At 40.1% G+C, this 21,609-nt stretch overlaps 2 protein-coding genes across 3 annotated transcripts; one reads left to right on the top strand and one right to left on the bottom strand.

Moving 5' to 3' along the window:
• Positions 1–5,997: 5,997 nt before the first annotated feature.
• On the bottom strand, positions 5,998–16,352 carry wdr6 (WD repeat domain 6). Of its 2 annotated transcripts, none has more exons than XM_047377836.1 (7): positions 16,258–16,352; positions 15,936–16,052; positions 14,087–14,251; positions 10,967–13,523; positions 9,393–9,470; positions 8,938–9,054; positions 5,998–7,020 (listed from the first exon to the last, which is right to left on the bottom strand). In XM_047377836.1, exons 2-7 carry the CDS (start codon positions 16,003–16,005, stop codon positions 6,147–6,149), a joined length of 3,861 nt encoding a protein of 1,286 aa, XP_047233792.1. In that variant the 5' UTR covers positions 16,006–16,052; positions 16,258–16,352; the 3' UTR covers positions 5,998–6,146. The 2 variants fall into 2 exon arrangements, with proteins under 2 accessions (XP_047233792.1, XP_047233799.1); XM_047377843.1 differs by having other exon boundaries at positions 15,936–16,044; positions 16,258–16,276.
• An 809-nt stretch (positions 16,353–17,161) lies between these two features.
• Positions 17,162–21,609, top strand: LOC124874397. The gene is made up of 4 exons (XM_047375749.1): positions 17,162–17,459; positions 19,246–19,292; positions 19,422–19,590; positions 20,966–21,609. Exons 1-4 carry the CDS (start codon positions 17,255–17,257, stop codon positions 21,313–21,315), a joined length of 771 nt encoding a protein of 256 aa, XP_047231705.1. The 5' UTR covers positions 17,162–17,254; the 3' UTR covers positions 21,316–21,609.

Genomic DNA, 21,609 nt, shown 5'->3' with positions numbered 1-21,609 from the left:
GAGAAGAGAACAAAGAGCAGTAAAGGAAATAGGATCCATGGAGCTTTCATCAACTTTCTCTTCATGTCTCTCCTCTTCTAGAACCACTTGGCCCCATTTCCTCTGTCACTTGAGCTTCCCCCACCCCCTGCATCTCTTTTTCCCCTTTTATTCAGAGTGCAGGTAAGGGAGATAGGCACGAGACAAAAAGTAACTTGAGATTAGAATAAAATATTCATATATTCATGGATACCTGCAGTTTGCCTGCTCTAACCTCAACAAAGCCCCTTATCCACGAAGGTAAAGTGGCATGCAAATTGGCATGTAACTGGGCACCCATGACTAAAGCTTCTGTTATAGAGTGCTGCAAAATGCATTAAAGAGCATATACTATCACTTTTACAACTTTTCCTTCTCAATTATCTTCAGGTCTATAGCTTGAAATAGTTATTGAAATTGTTATCTGAAATCAAGAGACAGGTAAAAAAGGTTGAGAGAAAAAAAACACACAACAGTCGAGAGCACAACCAAACGAGGAGATTGATCACATTTTGATTGGAAACCCAGGACCCGAACATCAATAATATCAAGTCAACCCTAGACAAAAGAAGCAAAGTCCGAAGTTTCAATTTTATTTCATAAAGCAAAGATTTATGTTACAATGTAACAAGTGAGGAGGAGGAAGTCAGGAGAAATGCAGTCTAAAGGGAGTACCTTGGGGATTTGATAAACCAGCACCCTAAAGAGGGATTTAAAAGTGCTCTGTCACATTCCCAGTCTGCCTGTAATTCGACAAATTGTGACAAAAACTATAATTTGAAACATAGCATTCAGGTAGGGGTAGTTTGTGCTCCAGTTCTGACCAGCATTGTTACATAAGTGAAAACAGGCATGTGTCAGCACATTCCTCCCAACAAGAATAGTTGTATAGTATCACCAGAGTATAGTTTAATTTATATTAGCAAGTCATGCAACGATAGACTCTCTGTTTTCTCCACATAATCAGTCTGTTTTACTCATGAATGTGTTACTACACTAACAGAAATGAATCCTACTCCAAATCTATGTCTGTCAGGAGTTAGTTTTGTCACAACAAAACCCTAAAAAGTGACCTTCAGCTAATGTTACACATGTGAAGGATGCAACAGAAGAAAAGATATTGATATGCAATTAGTCAGCAGCTTTAGTTAATCGCTCTCTTGTTTATTTGATCTATACCATTCCATTCCAACGACAGTGGCGCAGCTGGCAGCAGTGTTGCCTTGCACCAGGAAGGTCCTGGGTATGATTCCCAGCCAGGGATCTTTCTGCATGGAGTTTGCATGTTCTCCCTGTGCATGTGTGGGTTCTCTCCAGGTACTCTGGCTATCTGCCACATCCAAAAATGTGACTGTTAGGTTACTTTGTTTCTCTAAATTGCCCTTAGTGAATGTGTGTGTGTGTGTGGTTATTTGTCCTGTGTCTGTGTTGCCCTGACCTGCAATGGACTGCCGACCCGTCCAGGGCTGTAGATGGTCACCAGCTTCCCTGCGACCCACTATGGAAGAAGCAGTAGAAACTGACTGACTATACCATTCCTTTGAAGCTCTGACTAGGTGTTTAGGGTCGTCATCTTGCTGGAAGGTGAATCTTCACGCCGGTGTTCTGGTGGGGGTGTTTAGGGAGGTCGACACTATCAATTTGTTTTTGTCCGCTCAGTAGCACTCAGAATTGTTATCTGAGTGCCAAGAAGGAGCCCAACAGATTTACTTTTACAAGTGGAGCATTACAGCTAACGCTTTAAAGCCCTGCTTGATTTTTAGAAAATAAACTTTATGAAAAACTGCTTGGTGATTATTTCAATTGTTGGACACGGAGACAGAAATGGAAAGGAAAAAAATAAGAAGCACGAAAGAGAGAGGTGGGACAAAAAGGAAAAGGGGAAAGAAGGAGTAAAGAATGGAGGAGAGAAAGAAGAAGAGAATAGAGAATGGTAATTACGGCTCAATATAAAACATTTGTGTATCTGTTAACACCTAAATCTAAACACCTGTGGGTCTGAGTGAGAGCGTGCTTGTGTATACAAGGTTTCTCCATAAAAATATGCAATTGCGAGTGTGAGGAGCCACAGACACTATACATTTTTAATTACAATACTTGTAATATTTCATTTTAAAAATACAGCTGCGCAAAACAAATAAATGACAAAAGAGTGTAATTCAGTTTTGGGGGGAAAAAAACTGATGAACACAAAGTGAGCAAACTTTCTGTCAACATTCTAAAAGTGTTTTGCTTTCCAACATCTAAAGCAGGGAAATATAAGGGAGCAGGTTTATTAATAATTCATAAACTATTTTATGTTATGTTAGTGGTAAGTAAGGGGATATGTTGAACTTAACTAGTTTTTGTTAAAAGTGAACCTGCACAACACTTGGAATATATTATATTTTGAATGCTTCTGCCACACTCTCATCTTTGCAGCCTGTAACCAGTTTTCTTCTACAATTGCCTTGTATTTAATTCAATCCATCTATCAATTCTGACCAGCTTCTGAAGACATGCGGAGAGCATGATGCTGCTACCACCATGTCTCATGGTGATTTGGACTGGTCTACGACACCAACCACAAAGTTTTTCATCCTGAGCTAAGGACCTCTGCAGCTCCTCCAGAGTTACCACGAGGCTTTCAGTCGCTTCCCTGATTTATAAAGTTTTTGTCCACTCTTATCAGTTTGGGTGTATTTATTTCAAGATAGCATGAAAGATCACATTTATACTGCTAATTGAATTTTATGTGGGACAAAAAATCATGATAAGCATGGTTTTCTGGGTTAATAAGACTATGGTTCACTATTATGGTTGGACTTCAAAACTGCAAAAATCCAGTGAGGTGCCAGCTATGTTGGCACCAGCTAAACCAATTTGATGTCCTTTTTTGTCTGCTGACGACAGTCAAATATACATGCCATTAAAAAAAGGAGCCTTATTGATCAAGCCCCTACTTCTATGTCTTGAAGACATTAAAGCCTGGATGGCTTTAAATTTCCTAAACTTTAATGACAAGAAAACAGAAGTGATGGTGTTTTGTCCCAGCAGCCTCTGTGAAACATCCCATATTAATCTTGGCCCCTTGACGTCTTATTTGAAGCACACAATTTCCAATTTGAGTTTTATAATAGACAGTGATCTTAAGTTAGATTGCCAGGTTGCAGCAGTGGTCAAGTCCTGTTTCTATCATCTTAGGCAGCTGCCAAAGATCAAGCAAATTCGTTTAAGACAAGATTTTGAAACAGTAATTCATGCCTTCATTACAACTCGGCTCAATTACTGTAACGCCCCTTATTTTGGAGTTAGCCAGTCTTCCCTCAGGCGTCTCCAGTTGGTCCAGAACACTGCTGCTCGGCTTTTAACGGGAGTCGGGAGGAGGGAGCACATCAGCCCTATCCTGGCTTCTCTCCACTGGCTGCCCGTGCGTTTTAGGGTTCAATTAAAGATTCTTTTGTTTTTAAAAGTTTACATGGTCTTGCTCCATCTTACCTCTCCGAGCTGCTTCACCCATGTTCTCCCGCTCGTTGCCTCAGGTGAGCTGATCAGCTGCTCCTGGAGGTACCGAGGTCTAAACTAAAGCTTGAAGGAGACAGAGCTTTTAGTGTTGCCGCTCCAAAATTATGGAACGTTTTGTCGTTAAATATTAGAAGTGCCCCTTTATTGTCTACTTTTAAAACTCATCTTAAGACTCACTTTTATTTTTCGGCTTTTAACACATGTTGAAACCTTTGCTCTTACTTCTGCTATGGTGTTTTACTGTTTTTGTTGTCTTTTTCATATTTGGCATGTTTCTTTTGGTTTTCATCTGTACAGCACTTTGTCGCAGCTACTGTTGTTTTAAAGTTCTTTATAAATAAAGAAGTAGTAGTAGTAGTAGTCAACAAATAGTTGCTGTCAGTGGACCTTAATCAATAAAGTATTTACTATTTTTAGGTTCCTTAAACATTTGTTATGACAACATTACAGACATTTTTAAGCTCAATTTACAGACCTCTCAATCCCTTGCCAACATTCACTATGAATTTATGGCCGATATTTCTATGGATGGATGGATGGATAGTTGTTCCATAGAAACCTGGAAAAATAACAAAATAAAATGTCATACTTTCCCAGACTGTGTAGGACCATGTATATCTGTATTCAGGTTTTAGCACACACAGCAGTTACTTTAAATGGAAACTAACATGTTTTACATTAACTTTCCTCATATGTTTAACCTACATTCTTGACTTGAATGATTTACAGAGGGAGAACTTCTTGTGTGTCTTCTAAAGGGAATATGTCCGTACTATGAGCGTGCAAAACCAGTTACAACCCACCACTGTAAGACTGTTCTCACAACAGCGGTGACTGTTTAAAATTTCTACCAGATGACTTTAAGTTACCACATACTAATCTACAGGGTTTGACATTTAACGTAACGCACATGAACAAGGTTCAAATGTCACACACCTCTTGTGACACAGCTACATTTGCATTCTAGAGGCATACAATCGCAGATATCCAAATTACAATGCAGAAAGTCTGCATCGTTATACATTTTTACACACCACTTTATATGAGTTAGCAGTGTTGCATTTCAGACAGACAAAACATAGTTTGTATGTTTGCAGGAATTCTGCAGTCCATTTCTAAATGGCTGCTACATTATTTGTGGCCTTAAACTGGACAGCCTACTTCATTAATGCATGACACTTGTTGCCATCCGTAGGTTTTGTTATTATGTATAAAGACAATGCATTTTTGATTGCAAAAGTAAAGAAACTGCATGTTTTTGATAAAACATTTGCGATTTATTCAAAAAATACAATGAGAGCATGTGTCGGACTTACTCTAATCAGATTTACCACATTTCTTAACACTTTGAAGGCACAGTGTAGGCAGTAAAAGGTTTTTTCTTAATTAGGACTAAAAACTATCTCAAAGCAGTCATAAATGAACTGTTTGGCATCGCTCCTTGAAGCATACCACTGATGGGCGAAGCTTATTTTTAATGTTAATTTGAAACAGCCAGGGAAATTTAAAGCAGCTCTTGCTGAGATACAAATGCCTTCGCTTATTACTAGAAGCAACGGGACCATTTGGAGTTTAGGCAAATTCAATCGTACAAATTAGGCTTATTGTTTAAATTTAAAACCCTTCAGGTTCATGCAATAAACAAATTATATAAGAACCGTTTAAATACTTATTAAAAACTATTACTAGGATTTTACTCAAATGACTGGTGCAGTCTTAAAATTAATTCAACTGTCTGATTGAAGCAAACATTTAAATATTAGGTTTTGTCTGTTATGACCAGTTGTAACCAGTTTTAGGCTTCATTAGTTGCATGAAGTGTGCTTGAGATAAGATTTCTCAAATACCTCAATGGTTGGTGAAACCTCTGTGAGAGTAGCCACTGAGGTTTCAGTTTCCACAAAAAGGCAAATACTAAATACAGAAGGGGTCTGCACCTGAACTCCAGCACGTACACCATGACTGACCCAAAGGCACAAGAAAGCGAGTGAAAGTTTAAACAGGACAATGATCCCAAGCACATCTCCACCAAGGCTGGGTTTCAAAAGTTCAGGAATTTACTCCAGTGGCCTTAAGTCGCCTGACTTAAAGTCAATTGAAAATCAAGTTGTTTTATGTGAAAAAGTTGGTGGTCCTTTGCACATTAGGAAAGGGCTAACATTCAGGAATGCTGCCAGAAGTTGGGGTCTGGTTACAAATCATGTTCGCTTTTCAAGAAAGAGTTGAATAATTTTAGGACTTCAGCACTCATTAGAAGGGATATACTGCAAAACCACAGTTAGGTAGTTGTGTTGATCTATTTAAAACCTTCTCTGTTTTTTTGCAAACATTTGCTAGTTTGCATAATTGGCCAATAAATCTTATTTCCAGTTAGTTATGAATCAGTTTTGGTTCAGATTTAATTCCTATTTACCTTCTTCATTCACTCACAAATGATACATTGCTTTTGTAACGCAAACACTAATACACAGGAAATCAGGAAAATAGATTACTTTATTTAAAAATGGTTTGATTAATGGAGCAGGAGTCAAGATAAACATACTGATATTATTCATAAATCAACATAAGTGTTTTTAAAAAATAAATTATGTACCACTTTGATGCTCTGATTGCATTTATGCGTCCTATTTCTGAAAAGTCACTTTAACACTTTCATTTTCCTTTTCTCTCCTCTTTTTCCACATCTCTGCATCCATTCCAGCATCCCTGAGTTGCAGAAGCTGGAAGCCCTGCCCACAGACCAACACCCATCCCACCTTCGTTATCTGCTTGCTGCACTCACAGCAACCTGTGTTAGTGTCTCCATCCTGCACTGGATTTCCCGGATTATCAGTTGCTTCTTCGTCTTTCACATAACTGGTCTTACAAACTGGGTCAACTTTTTCCTCCCAAACTTGCTCTGTCTCAAACCTCATCTTTTCATCCACTTCTTCCTCCTCCCACACCGCAAGCCCTGCAGCATCTGCAACATGGGAGCACAGTGCCCCGCTATGGCTGATGCCAGTATCACTAACCCTCCACAGACACACCCTCTGATCAGATGAGGTAGAAACCAGGAGACCAGGGCTCAGGAGCTTCAGGGCCGTGAGAGAAGAAGCATGAGCCAGGGAGATGCTGGACTGGGAGTGTAAATGAAGGTGAAACTGGTTGGCAGACTTATCATGTGCTTCCAATAAGGTTTGATTGTAACAAATCTGAGAAAAACCCCTGTCGCCCCCAACCTTCCCATCTTCTGGGTACTGCACCCTCAGTGTGGCCACTGTCAGCTGCCCATCATCTCCTCCACTCGCAACAGTTACTAGGCAACCATCCTCTTCTTGTCCCAGTTCCTTTACCCAAACAACCAATGAGTTGATGCCACTCTGGTGGGCGGTAATGACAAGGCAGGGGATTGGTGGGGTTGTAGCACCACTTGAATTATCCGATACGAGCAAACTTTGAGTCAAATGCCACACTGCAATTTTTCCATCGGTGGCTGCACTGAACAGCAGTCTGTACCTGTGGGAGAAGCACATAAATTCCTGCATCACTGCTAAATAACTTCTTAAAAACAACCTGACATGAACCAAAGAGATGCAGAAGTACAGGTCAGGCCAGAGGTTTGCATTCACTCATCATCAGCATTATTCTCATATTCATTTTGGGCTTTTAATGCATTTAAACAGCTCGTTTTGTAGGCTGGAATAATCATACCATTGCTGTTTTTTAAAGAATAATGTTAATTATTTTTTAATCATTGGATGCACAAATTTTAATTGATTTTCTATAAGAGGATTTTCTATAATTCTATTTTCTTAATTATATAAATACACCCAGAGTAATACTTGGTTAAATGTCCCACAGCAAGCTGCACCTTGACCCCACCCTTTTTAAAACCATCAACAAGCATCTAAACTAAATTTAGCAGGATATATACTCTTCTTTTCAGCATAATTGACACATATATCCATTTAGTTTCTATTCTAGCTCAATCCTTGGAGGGTCGCAAGGAGGCAGGCGGCTATGAAAATGGAAGAGGTACACACACACCTGTCTATACCAGGGTAACACAGAGACACACAAGCGACCATGCAGACATACACTCATGGGGCCAATAGGGGCAATTTAGAAAGAGCTATTGACCTAAAATTCATGTTTTTGGACTGTGGAGGGAGTACCTGGAGAGAACCCACACATGAATGGGGAGAGCATGCAAACTCCATAAAGAACGGACTCGACCGGGATTGGAATCCAAGGATTTCTTTTTGTAAAGCAACAGTGCCACTGCGCAGCCCCGGATTGACATATTTGGATTAAATGGGTAGATTTAAATAAAGGGATGTCGCTTTTGAGCATAGTCCACACATTTTCATTAGGGTTAGGGTTTGGTGCATTTCAGAAGCCTAATGTTGGCTTTCTACATCTAAAACCTGTTTGGATGTGTGTTTTGGATCATCGTTTTCTTTGAACACCGAACAGTGGCCAAGTTTCTGCCATTTAGATACTGATGCGGTCATTGAAGTTGAAGGATTAGGAAGAAGTCCACCTCCTTCATCATTCTGTCCACTTTGTACAACACACCAGTACCACCGGCACTAAAACAGACCCAAAGAATGATTCGGCCACCACTATGTTTCACAGTTGGTATGGGTTTTTTTTTTTAAGGTTTGAAAGCCTCTCCTTGACTGCTCCGAACATTATCTGTCATCTGTGATCCAATAGCTTAATAAATTTGTTTTCCACACGTGCGGCTGGAAAACTTTAAGGAGTATTAATGTGTTGATTTTTAAGCAGGGCTTCCGTTTTAGTCCCCTCCCTCTCAGTCCATGCTAAACTGATTTCCCTGAGGACTGATGGTAATGGCGGTTCCAGGATACTTTAGTTTATCATCAGCTTTAGCCCATGGGGTTATTCCCAAGCCATTTTTAGACAGACCCCAAACACATAAAACTCCTCTTGGAACAGATAAAGCTGGCCAAGATTACGCTTTGGGAATTTGTTCAACCTCAACCATGTTGATGACTTATGGATTAAGCTGCGTTCGTGCCTTGAGACTAGCAAATTAACTCTACCAATTCTACCAAGAGCGGTGGACAAATATGAAGTCAGAAATATACTAGAGGCTTTCAGATGGCCAGTGTCTAAGGTGCCATTTCCTAAACTATATTTACCCAAGTATGTTGTGGAAATGTCTCATATTTGTGAGCCAGTTTATATAATATATATGTATAATTTAGACCCCATGGGTTAGATAAAATCCACAAGAGATGCAAACTTCTTGAGGTCTCAATGAGACTGTAGAACAAATACGACATTCATGACAGTGATGAATGTTTGCAAACGTCTTACTGGCCCTGTAAAACTAATCAAACAAAGAGCAATCATTTATAAATGTAACTATCCATGAAGCAAAGTCTTGAACACAGATGAACTCACCTGTTGCCTTTGCCATCCTGCAGGCTGCAGGTGGCGACACAAAGAACGCAGCGCTGGTGGAAAAACGTCTCCCACAACAAGTCAATTTGATTTTCAGCTTCACTGACAGAAAACAATCTGGAGGGACAGTCACAAAATAATGGCAAATAAATGCCTAAAATACAAACACAACGACAGTTAAATACAGTAAGATCTAACAATCAGAGCAATGTGACAGATTTATTTATTTTAAAACTTTTCATGGAAAGGTTTTATAAATGTCATAATTTATGTAATAATTTGGAATACAAATATTTGAAGGACAATAATTTTTTGTTTTGAATTTTGTGTTAATTTCTGTGAAAACATGATGTTTTTTCTCAAGGTTATCATACTGTGAGCTTATCTGACCGTAATTAACACATTCAGAAACATTAAAGCACTTCTTCAGTTCCCAAAGATGCGATGCAACTAACCTGAGAGCCCCGTCACTGCAGGACAGAACCACGAGGACCCAGCCTGTCTTTTCTTCCAGAACTTCTATGGACATGTACCTGGAAATACCCAAACCCAAGAGGTAAACCTTTGTCCAGAACAACAGATCAAGCAATCCATTCATTTTCTGTTGTCTGAACACATTTTCAGTAAGCAAGTCAGTGGTGTCAGTAGAGTGGCCAAGCTCTGCAGACTGGAGAACTGGAAGAATCTGCTGAGAGGACAGTGGAAGGGCAGATGAACGGCTGAAGAGGATTCTAGCGCAGAAAGGTCTGACTGTTGATAGCTTGTCTGGACATGTCTGCATGCAGGCTTCCAGTCCTCCTGTTGGTTAATTTCTCCATCAATGCTGTTGTATGGTTGGCTTGCTCTGTCAATCTGCTAGCCATATTGTCGCACATTTGCTATAGTTTATAATGCTGCAGCTAAGCCATCTCTTGACTAGGGCTGTATGATGTTAGGAAAACATGTAACAGTGATACCACTGTTGGATTTTGCTATGATGACCATGATTCACCTACATTTTTCAGACTCTCTATTTTCCAACCATTTCCTGTGAGGTGTTACGACCCCTGCAAGACTGGAGTAGTTATGTTGGGCATTTATGTTTCATATCCAACACTGTTTACTGGTATGGAACACCTGATGACCTGGTAAAGCCCTGAGTTTTTTATTTTGAACCCTGACTGCCAACTAACTTGTGTCTGCTCTCCTCTGCGGGTACGCTGCAACCCTTTTGCTCAGTAGATCATTTTACTTACACTTTCCCCAAACATTCTCTACTTATGGACGCCATACATCATTGATTTCAGGTTACATTTTAGAAACGTTGATTTGAACCTTTCTGTGTTCCTCCTATACACGTTGTGTCTCCCTTTGTGTTGTAGCCTTTGAGCGAGGTCATAACTGTGGCCAACTGGCCAAATCTATTATTGGCATGCCGAGTGTGAACGCAGGGCACTCTAAATATGATCTCTAACCAAACATTGCATCCAAGTAGCCCCTCACAACTGGCCTATTGCAAACATTGATGGGGTGATCTGATATATAGCAGCTCTACTCTGGACCATTGTTAAGGAGTGCATTTCTTATATATTAATACAGCCGTTTCTTTCTTTGCAAAATATAAGCAATGACTGTGATTTTTGTTTAATGATTTAAGTTTAAGGAGTAATTTGGACATTATTTTGTGTTATTATTACTATTATTTTATCACTGTTGTTTTCTACTATTCTAATTAATAAAGTTACCTTTCTGTTTTACTATTTAAATCAATATTTGCATTGATTAATTGTGAGGCATGTCACAGACATGGTACAGGCATGTTTAAACTTTGCAGATTTGTATTATTCTGTCAAGGGAAAGCACAAACGAACAGATTCTTGTTAATTGAGATCATTAGTAAAAATGAACTGAAATACATCTTTCTGTCCATTTTAACTGTGGTTACAACTCGATCCAGTTAAATAAAACAAAACCTAGCATGTTCAGAAAAATACATGGAAGCCATTTCATTTAGAATCAATTCAGTCTAAATCAGCTTATCCAAACTTGCCTTGATTCTGGGTCCATTTTCACAGTTTTGTGTCGGTTCCGCTTCCTCTCCCACTGGATATCCAATCGGTGACTCGCCACCTGGATCACCTGACAGGAAGGAGTCATCCTTTGTCTGTCCCAGACGACCAGCAGCCGATTACACTGAATCTGAGCCCGGCCCCCGGCTGATAGTAACAGGGCGGAGAGAGCCTCTCCCTGTAGTTGTGTTGTTGCTGTCACTGTTCGCACGCCTGAGATGTGGTCCGTAATAACGGAGAGAACCTTAACAATCCCAGAAACTGTATTTATAGCCAGGACCGCTAAGCTAGTGTCTTCCCCTCCTGTCACCACTATCTCCCAATACATTTTACTGTCTCCTTTATGTGTTTGAGAGTCAATTCCAATCTCTTCTATCCTCCCCAGCCTGCATACACACCATATCCCCCTCCCATGGATGCCCTCTCTCAAGCTCCATCCTCCAGTTCTCCCTGCTACCTCAGCACAGCCAAGCATCTCTCCTGGGGGCTGCGAAGTCATGATCGCCCCCTGTTTGATGAAGACCAAAGCTCCACGTCCAGACCAAATCCCTGTGTGCGACAACCAGAGACTCCAAGAGCGATGCCCTCCGCCGCAGGGCACCACCATCAGCCTCTCCTGTCTCACAGGGTCCCAAACCACAAAGTGGACGGCATGGAAGCCGGCAATGACAAATCTGGCCTCCCTTAGCTCCCCTCGGATCACATTTTCACATTCCTCTCCAAGCTCTTCAGAGATTTCAGACTCAAGTATTAAAACTCTTTCCAGCCACTCCATGCCCCTACAGGCCCGCTGGACTCTGAGCACCTCAAGATGAAGATCGCCATCACTTTCTTCAGGCTGCGTTTGACTCACCCTGAAAATCCTCACGCAGCCGTCCTTCCCGGTGCTGTAAAACAATCCCCGGTATTCGGACACCGAGGTTACACCATGTTTCCCGTGCACTCCGAACAGACAGCTCAGAGGGTGCAGTGTTAAGTCATGTTTTTTTTCCACCATCGTTCTGGTTTTTACACCTGGCTGCAAGCCTTCATTCACTTTTTCATGATCAGTTCTGTTAAGCTCAACGTTTTCCCCCTCCTGAAACAAAAGCAGGGACCCTCTCCTGTCTCCACACACCCAGAGCTCCTTGTTGGAATGATGCTGGAGGCAGATGGCGGATGTGAGCCAACGCTTGGAGCAGAGAGGTAGGAGGAAAGATGGAAGAGGTACCAAGCTAAGAACTAATAAACTGTTTTCTTTCATTTTTACCTCTACAAACCAGCGATAGACAAATCCTTCAGCACCTGATGCGAGTAAATATAACTTATCTGTTCCCTTTTTCCAAAAAATACTGTGGATCTTTCCTGGTCTGCCTGTTAGACGTACGCCAGACAAAGGATGAGAAGTAGGAAACACCTGGATGGATCCGCAGATGTTCCCTACAGCACACAATGTAACTGTACTGGCTACATTTTTCAAAAAGGCATTTACTGTATCCATCACACAGTATGAATAAAACTCAGGTGGGCCTTCCCATACTGTCTCCCAACTTCCATCACTGTACTGACAAACTGTTCCTCTGTCTGTACAAACTGAAAACTGACTCCAGCACATGTTTTCCTCCTCTCCTCCTGCTATACAAACCACTTTAGGAAGGTCAGGTCCAGGAAACTTCAGGTCTGTTAGTTTCTCTTCCAGACTCTCCTTGTTCTCCTCACCATCTTCTACCATCCACAGCCTCAGCCCTCCATCTGCCCCACCTGTGGCCACCCATCTCTCATCATCTCCTGTTCCCCCACTGACTGCCAGTGAACGCACCCCCCCTGCACGGTGGCCCTTCAGTGTGCGAATCACCTTTCCTCCCCCTTCCAGGTCCCAGACTAAACAGGCTCCGTCCTCCCCGGCGCTGAACACGTACCCCGTTGAGAGATGGACTGAAAACACCCTGGCCTGGTGGCCATACAAAACTCTTAAGCATGTCGGGTTCGAGTCTCCACATTTCCCACCCGGGCCGCCTAAGGCACCAACACCCCAAACCCGAACGCTGCGGTCGTCTGAAGCTGAGGCTAGGTATCCTTTCTCCTGGAGGTAAGAGATGCTGAAGATGACACCGCTGTGGCCCAACAGACGGCGCTCAACTGGAGCCTTGTGACCAGAATTAATCATTCCATCCTCTCGCCCAGGCTTCCAGATGATCAGCTGGTTAAAAACAGTCCCCCCAACCAAGACGGCATCAGTCCAAGATTGATGCACCAGAAGAAGGGCAGAATACAGCAGACAGCCCTCCAGACAGGAGCACTGAACCAGTGCACTTCCTGTGGTAGAATCAAGGAGAAGAGCACCATTATGGGCGACAGCAACGCAGAGCAGGGACTGGTTGTCTGCGGAGAGCCAGCGGACATCCAGGGCCCAGTCCTGGAGCTCCAAGAGGGGGCCCAGGACCTCCAAGTGAAGAATCTCCACATCTTTGAAACCTAAATGAAGCCTGACCAGCCTCACAGCTCTTCCTCCAAATATGGCGAAGTCATAGAAGCTTCGTTCAGAGGTGGAGTGTTTCTCTAGAGATCGAAAGCAGAAAAACAGATAAATATTAAACAAATGTCTTAAGACAGCAATGAGCTAGGAAGGAGTGAACTTGTTTTACAAACAATAAAAAAAACTGATTTACAATGACACCCTAGATGGGCTAAAGAAGGGCCAATTTTAACAATACTGGCAACTCAAACTGTGAAACATCAGTATTCATTAACTGCTTTAAAACTAAGAACTCATTCCTTTAGTGATTGGAAGATTCATCACCAGCATGGACTGATCTACTCTGAGTTTAAGAAAAATCAGAGGAAGGTTAGAGAAAGATACTTTGATGCATATAGGGAGGTAATCTGGTCATCATTTTCTGTTGCATTCAAAGCTACCTCTAACGCAAAACCCACAGCGCCCTTTTCCTTTATGTTTTAGTCCCTACAGGAAAAAAGTCAGAAAAATCTGAATTTTTAAAATCTGTGCATCTCTACTATAGATAGCATCACTTTAATTATATTTCCTAAAAAAAGAATCTGGTCTAAGCTTAAGAGTCATTAGTACAACATTTATAAAGTCAGGAGACATTTCTAAGTGTTACCATCTTCCTGCTGTCCGTGGATTATGACGGTAGAGCTCCGTGTCGACACACCGTCCCGACTCCTCGCTCTGATCCCATGGATTCTGTAATGTTGGAGGACACTCAGTGAGGCGCCAACATTGGGGCGAGGCTGAAGAATGTACACGGACAGGACCGGTCCCTCGCCTGCCATGAAGGAAAATGGTAATACAGGTGTAAGAGTGTGCATGAGTCTAGATTAAATACAAAAAAATGGTTTGATAATCTTGAGAGCTTTTGCTATTCATTTCACTTTAGCAAAAAAGTCAAAGGCTTATCTCTAAAAATCAATACCGACAGGCTAAATTTGGAGTGCCGCATTTTTTTCGTTGGTAATTTTGGAATAAAATCAAAAACAATTAAATAAATCACAGAATGGAAACTTTAGGCATGTGTTCCTTAAACACTCCTAAAGATAACCAAGGATCATCTGCCGTCCCACTGAGTTCGCAGAACAGGATACGGTTTAAAATAAATGCTAATAAAGTTACATTTTCTTATATTATAAATTATGATCATACTTAACATAAAAGTATGTTAAATATGATTATAATCTTTAGGTAGATCAATATACAAGTTAATAATCTTGCTTGTCTCTTAAACCATTAGGAATATTGCCTCAGAAAACAGTTATTGGGATTTCAACATCAAGTCATTCTATCAAGTTTTGCTCTAATCTCTTTGTTAATTAGCTCCTCGACTTTTTTGGTTAATCGCCTGATCCTCTTTATGTGGTGGTATAAGTACTACACTCCATAAATTAGAAAGGCCTCTGATAAACTTAAAGATATTTAGCTGAAGACAGGTTGTCACATAAATGCAAACTTCAATCTGATTTATTGGGATTTTATTGTTCCTTGTTTTAAATGTTTTTCTTTTTTATATATATATGTGTAGCACTTTTTAATGTGCTTTATGAATAAATGAAGTAAAGTACGCCTTCATAAAATAGTGCATAATCGTGAAGTGGGAGGAAAATTATACATAGTTTCCAACTATTTACATATACAAATCTGAATAATGTGGCATGCTTTTGTATCCAGCCCTTATGAGTCAACACTCAAACCTCTTTTAGAAACAATTATAGCTGCAGATCTTATGAGGTAGAGGTATTTCTCTACCAGATGTGCACATCCAGGAACAGAAGATTTTGCCCATTATTCTTATAAGAGCTCAGGCTCAATCAGACTGGATGGAAACCATGCAGGTGTGAAGAGTAATTTCAAGTCTTGACACTGATTCTCAATGGAATTTAGGTCTGGACTTTGACTAGGTCATTCCTTTGTAGATATTGCTGTATGTTTAGTGTTGTCCTGATCGAAGATCAACCTCCATCCCAGTGTTTTACAGTTTTAACAGGTTTTTATCCCCCAGGTTTACCCTATATTTAGCAGATCCATCTTCTTATCAACTCTAAAAACGTCCTTGTCCCTGCTGAAGAAAAACATCCCCAAAGCATAATGCTGCCACCACCACCCTTGACCATGAGGATGGTGAGTTCAGGGTGATGTGCAGTGTTTATTTCTTTTTCATATTTTATGTGTGCCACACATAGCATCTCATCTGACCAGTGCACCTTCCCCCACATGTTTGCTGTGTTCCCTACATGTCAGCCTGCTTAAAGGATGTCTTAACAATGACTTTCTTTGTTACCACTTTTCCATAAAGGTTAGATTATTTGTACCTCATCCAGAGTTGCCATAGACCTCCGGGTGGCTGCATTGGATTTTATTTGAGTGCATCAAAAGGAAGACAGTTAAAACAAATGCATGCTACACTTTGCCGTTGTAACGTGACAGACCGTGAAACGGGTCAAGGTATCCTTACTTACCTGCCAGCAGGAACCGGTGCTGAAACAACTCCAAACCTGTGATAGGCACTACCAAGGCAGCAGTCTCCATCTTTCATGGGTAGTGTTTAATTTCTATTTCAGAAACATTCTGAAAGCCTCCCGAAAGATACAAAGTTACTATGTTTTAAAGCTAAAAAAAATTGATTCGGTAAAGGCTAGAAACGAATAGTGTGGTTGGCTCATATTAACAATAAAACATCCTGCTCGACAAGCCTTTCTGTTAGCCAAACAAGCGAATAGCAGAATACATTTACATTTATTACCACTACAAACAGAAAATGGAATGATTTTTAATGCGTACCTCCTCAGAACTTTACATACAGATGAAACATTTCTAAAACCCATATATTATCAATTTTATTTACTTCAAAGAACAGCAATTTAGTCCACATGTGCAACTGTACTAATTCCTGTCTACGCTAACCAATAAACCTACAAGACCAGATTCCTAAAAGCTGATTGGCTACAGGAAAAATAAGTTGTGCTTATTGGCCAAAAGAAGACATGTGATAAAAAGCGAAGCAGTGTGCTGCGTTGAAGTGTTTTTTGGAAAATTGTTTTACTTGAGAGTGTGCACTTTGAAGAAATACTGTTGAGGCCAGAATTATTTATACCTCTCGCGAATTTAGATTTGAAACTATTTTAATTTAACCAAGAAGTTGGGTTTATATAGGAAATTATTCTACCATCTCTCAAATATGGGGCGCCAATTTTTTTAACATTTGAATTAAATAGCTTGCATTACTGTTTATTATTTATACCCACCCCAATAATTAAAAGAAAAATAGTTATTGCCATTACAGCAATCAAACCCTTATAATTGCTGACCAGCGTTTTGCGTGTCTCCACTGGTATTTTGAAGATCTTTGGTGATGATCTCCAAGTCGTTGAGGTTGGAAGGCTTTCTTGCCATCACCTCAATCTTTGGCTCCTCCCACAGGTTCTCTCTGAGGTATGAATTATGACAGAAACTGTATATTATATAGAGTTATTTATTTGTTTTATTTATTTTTTCCCAATACTGTAAAAATGATTTAATCAAAAAACACAAAATTGAGGCGTTTCTGTTATTCGTGAAATAGATTAAAATGGTAAATTAGTTTTATGTTTGCTAGATCATTAAAACTTTGTATAAAACTGTTTTACGTTTTGTCGAAACTTTTTTTCTTCTTTAGCATGGATACTACCATGAACACATTTTCCCAGAGGACATAAACGCATCACAAGACAAAATACGACTAATAGGTTTCTTTAGGTTTCCGCATTGGATAGCGGTCCAGCTAACTTTTAAGCTAACCATGCCTGGGAAATGTAAATTCCAGGATTCCTGGCTGACAAAGGACGCTTTCAAGGACTGGCTGGTCAAAGACGCCGATGACATCCACTTCGCTCGGTGCAGGGCCTGCTGTAAATCAATCAAACTTCAGACCATGGGCGAGGCTGCTCTCACCAGCCACGCAGGCGGAGCTGGCCACAAAGCGGCGGTCCGCAAGCTGCTGGAAGGTTAGTCCGCCTCCTTCTGTCTTTATAGCAGGAAACAACCTCAATAATGCTAAACACTGTTGAGTTGGTTTCTGCTGAGTGACACGCGTTGTGTTTGTTTATTTATCTTTGTAATCTTCGTGGTGTTATTGGTCAACCAGCACTGTGCGATTAAAGCATAAATTATACACCTGAGTCAGCACACATGGATATGCAGGGATGTGCAAGTTGCTGAGATGACTGAGTTTTTAATCACTTGTCACAAGCTCTAGATTGTGTCTTAATCCTTTCAAACTTTCTTAAATCATAATTATTTATGTAAATTTTTTTTGTTGTTGTTGAAAAAATCAACCTGCTTCTTGCTAAAAACATCCACTTCTCTCTTATTTGGGTCCTCTTACAATTCATGTGAATTAAATGTAACTTATGCTAAATTTCATTTTTACTTTCTCAAGTTGATCAGAGTGTCAGCTGAATGTTTAATTAGTAATCAATTGTTTCCTGTTTGCAAAAACGCCCATCAATTTTAGCTGCTCTATAAAACGGGAAAGACAACATATGATTCAAGTCAGGCAGATTTGCGTTGACCTTCATCAATCAGGAATTGGCTACAAGAATATCACATAAGTATGAAGTAAAAACCCCCCCCCCCCAAAAAAACTGGAGTTTGTTACCAACAAGGCTGGAGAAGGACCAGGGTTTATCTTCACAATACGCACAGGGCAGGTGTAAAACAATTAGTAAAATTCCAAGGCTGGCTGTTAGACATGTGGTAAGAGTCGGGGTTCATAGCCTCCTATTAGCCTACTATTAAATGCCATCTTAGATGATTCTGCGATTGAGCTAGTCAGCAAAATCCCATCCTGGTGAGTTTGATGTAAAACAAAGGATGATTATGTGGAAAAGCACCTCATACCAGCTGTTAAGTATGGTGGAGGATCTGTAAGGCTGTGGGCCTGTTCTCTTTGAAAGGCCCGGGGAACCTTGTTCAAGTGCATGTGATCATTAAATCTTTAAAATGCCAGAAAAATTCAAATAAAAACCGAATGTACTCCGCCACAAAATAGAAAATGGATTGTCATTGGTTCTTTCACCAGGATAATGATCTAAAACAATCACAAATCAACACAGAAAGACTAATAGGCAAAGGAGAGTTGTAACTGCTGTATCAATAATCGTGTCACTGTTAACTTTGTAAAAACTATTATGTCGATTATTTATTTATTTTTTCATTTTTTTCTGAATTTTGAGTGTGAGGTTGTGCTACTACAATGGTGGCAATATCTTTCAGAAAATTGCTATTCTTGTTGCACAGTGAAACAGTACTAGACACCGCATCAATATTATTGCCAATAATTTAATTGAAATAAACTGAGTTGAACTTTTGTTATTTCTCTGGTATAACATTTTATTTAATAATTATTTTTCAAGCAAAGTTTAGCAGAGTGTACACAAAACATTTTTCTTAATAAGACTTAAACTACTGTCCAAAATTCTCTTTACAAGCATGATCAGATAAGCCTAATTCAGTTAGCAGGCTGGTAATTTAAACGCTAAGTTGTTTTTAAATTCAAAGAAAACACTCTGTCCTCAATATAATGTTGCTAGTAATGAGATTATAGGTTTTGACTTTGTGCTTTCTATGCTAAAATTTGTACAGACCTGATTGATGAAGCCATGAATGTTTTTTTTTTACTACCTACTAAGGTAAGGTTATACCTGCATCCAACAGATGGAGGCGCTCTTTGTTAACATTTACCTCCAGACATTCCCCATCTCTCTCTGTCCTTTCTGTCCATTATTGCAGGCGGTTTAATAGGCGATGCAAGACAGATGAATGGCAACATGAATCGGGTAAATATTTAAAACGTTTTTTTTTTTAAATTTATTTATATGATAATAACAATAGGTTGTAAGTTGCTCATAAGTCCTACACATTGGATTCCTAAGAGGGAATTTTGTTGCCCGCCACCTCCTTATTAGGTAGAGAAGATCAAGGAGCAAATGGCCCTCACCCTCCAGCGTGAAGCTTTGGACAGAATCTCAGGCAGTGACTGGTCAGAGCTGCACCAGAGTCCCGCTACAAACTCCAGCTCCCACAATGCAGAGGTGCAGGATGCAGCATTTCCCGTTGCCTACTTCACAGCCCCAGGTACCGACAGATAAAGATTTAAGTAAAGGCCAAATAGTTTGGTTTTTTTCAAGCCAGCCGCTTGTGACAATCTGTTCCTGTTTCCTGCTCAGGGTATTAACAGATAGTGATGTGACAGGTTTGGATACTCAGAATATACTTTAGTTTTTACTGACAATAAGCACCCTGCAGTAAGAGTCTTAATGAATCGAGGTGATTAGTAAGGTGGGGAATCCTGTTATCAGTTGGTTTATATATAGCGTGGCTGTGGACTGTCAAAACTAATCCCAGGAATGGGGTTTGAGGATGTGACTTATCCATTATAAATATCCCTTGAGTTTTAAAGTTTGTTTCTTCACAATGATGATTTATCACCTATTATAAATTTCCTACTCACTATTTTAGAAGGGATCTGATTTTCTTTGAAAGCGTTAAATAGACGTTTGTCAGTTTCTGATAAATAGAAATTGATGCACACATCAGATATCAATGAAAGCAAAATTACTGTTTATAGGAGAGGATAATGTGCTTCACTATAATAGTATGTCCAAATTAGCATTTGCAGTTAACCAGATCTTACCTTTGCTGCATGACTTTGCATGGCGTTGTGACTCAGACTAAAGTGCAAGTTTTTGTCTACTGCAAAAACTGTAATCTTGGACCATTTGTGTAAATCTGTATTTGATAAAATTTTAACACACAAATCATTTCTTTCTGAAATACACTGTAATGCACAGGTAATACACAAGGTACTCTGAAGTACCCTGTGGAACACTCTCATTGTGAAACGTGTTAGCTGACCTACCTTGTGTTCACTAAACCAGCTATAGCTGTGGCAGTTCTTGGATGAATAGAGACATGCACGAGCCGCCCGTGTTGAGAATAAGACACGACTCTTAACAAGATTTTTAAGAGGAGATCATTTCTGTTTTGCTTTTTGTAAATGAAACAGAGTAAACGTTTTGCACAGCAACAGTTTTTTTGTAGAATAATTTGGTCCAGGTAAATGTCACAGCTTTGTCTCAAATAAAGTGGATCCTAATGTAGAAAAATTATTAAAAATGCTCCTTTTGTTTGTTTTGTCTCCAATAGTATACAGGTCTATTAAACCTGATTTTGTTAACGAATCCATGTACAAAAAACTCAGGTCTGGTCAATCTAAGTAATTTTATATTTTCAGATAATAAAGTGCAGGCCTTTCAATAGCCCTTTAGTATTGACTCAGAAGATATGAATCAGATCACCACTCTCTAGTGCCGCCTACCATCGGATTCCACCCTGGGTGGTGAGCGACAGTGTCAAAATCGAAACTAGGGAAATAGTTCACAAGCTGTTTTGCTTGTCACGTTTAAACAAACATTCAAACTGCACTTCTTTGTTACCTCTATCCTCACAGGAACCTCAAGGACCATCAACCATCATCTTCACCCATCTGACATCAAGGAGGAGGACGTCAGCCGCCGACTAGCTCATCATGACACTGTGGACTTATCAAGATTTGATTTTCAGCAGCGGACAGAGGCCTTGGAGCAGCTGGAACAGATGAAGATCCTGGAGTGGGAAAACAGGATGAAGGTGCTTGCATGGGAACAGGAGCTGGTAAGGGAGAAAAGGAAAGCTGCTCGACAGAAGGAGAAGGCCTTCAGGATGAAAAAGGCCTATTACAAGGCCAAACTAAAGAGGCTGGGTGAAGACGTGCCACCATCCTCCTCTAGCAGTGGTGATGAAGAAGAAAAAAATATCTGAGGTCAGTGGTTGATCTTGTTCATTCCTGTACTGTTTGTTTATAACCCTTGGGATTTTTTCATAGATTGAAATGAACATGGAAGTATGGAAGGCCCTGTGGTAGGGTTTCCATTAAAGGTCAATGTCATTTACTGTGGCTCCAAACTGGATACTGGATCTATGTCATTATTGGATATTCATAGCTTTCTTTCCTTTTCTTTCCTTTCCTTTTCTTTCTTTCCTTTCCTTTTCTTTCTTTCCTTTTCTTTCTTTCCTTTTCTTTCTTTCTTTCTTTCTTTCTTTCCTTTCTTTCTT

The sequence above is a fragment of the Girardinichthys multiradiatus genome, chromosome 1 (genome assembly GCF_021462225.1).
Source record: "Girardinichthys multiradiatus isolate DD_20200921_A chromosome 1, DD_fGirMul_XY1, whole genome shotgun sequence".
In the NCBI taxonomy this organism is placed as follows: domain Eukaryota; kingdom Metazoa; phylum Chordata; class Actinopteri; order Cyprinodontiformes; family Goodeidae; genus Girardinichthys; species Girardinichthys multiradiatus.
This window is presented reverse-complemented; position numbering and strand designations above follow the sequence as displayed.

Coding starts and splice junctions, on each gene's coding strand:
- wdr6 (XM_047377836.1), bottom strand. CDS start 16,005: ATGGAGACTGCTGCCTTGGTAGTGCCTATCACAGGTTTGGAGTTGTTT. Junction 14,252..15,935: donor GCACCGGTTCCTGCTGGCAG/GTAAGTAAGGAT, acceptor CCTTCATGGCAG/GCGAGGGACCGGTCCTGTCC. Junction 7,021..8,937: donor CAGGATGGCAAAGGCAACAG/GTGAGTTCATCT, acceptor CTTCTCCCACAG/GTACAGACTGCTGTTCAGTG.
- LOC124874397 (XM_047375749.1), top strand. CDS start 17,255: ATGCCTGGGAAATGTAAATTCCAGGATTCCTGGCTGACAAAGGACGCT. Junction 19,293..19,421: donor TGAATGGCAACATGAATCGG/GTAAATATTTAA, acceptor CCTCCTTATTAG/GTAGAGAAGATCAAGGAGCA. Junction 19,591..20,965: donor TGCCTACTTCACAGCCCCAG/GTACCGACAGAT, acceptor CTATCCTCACAG/GAACCTCAAGGACCATCAAC.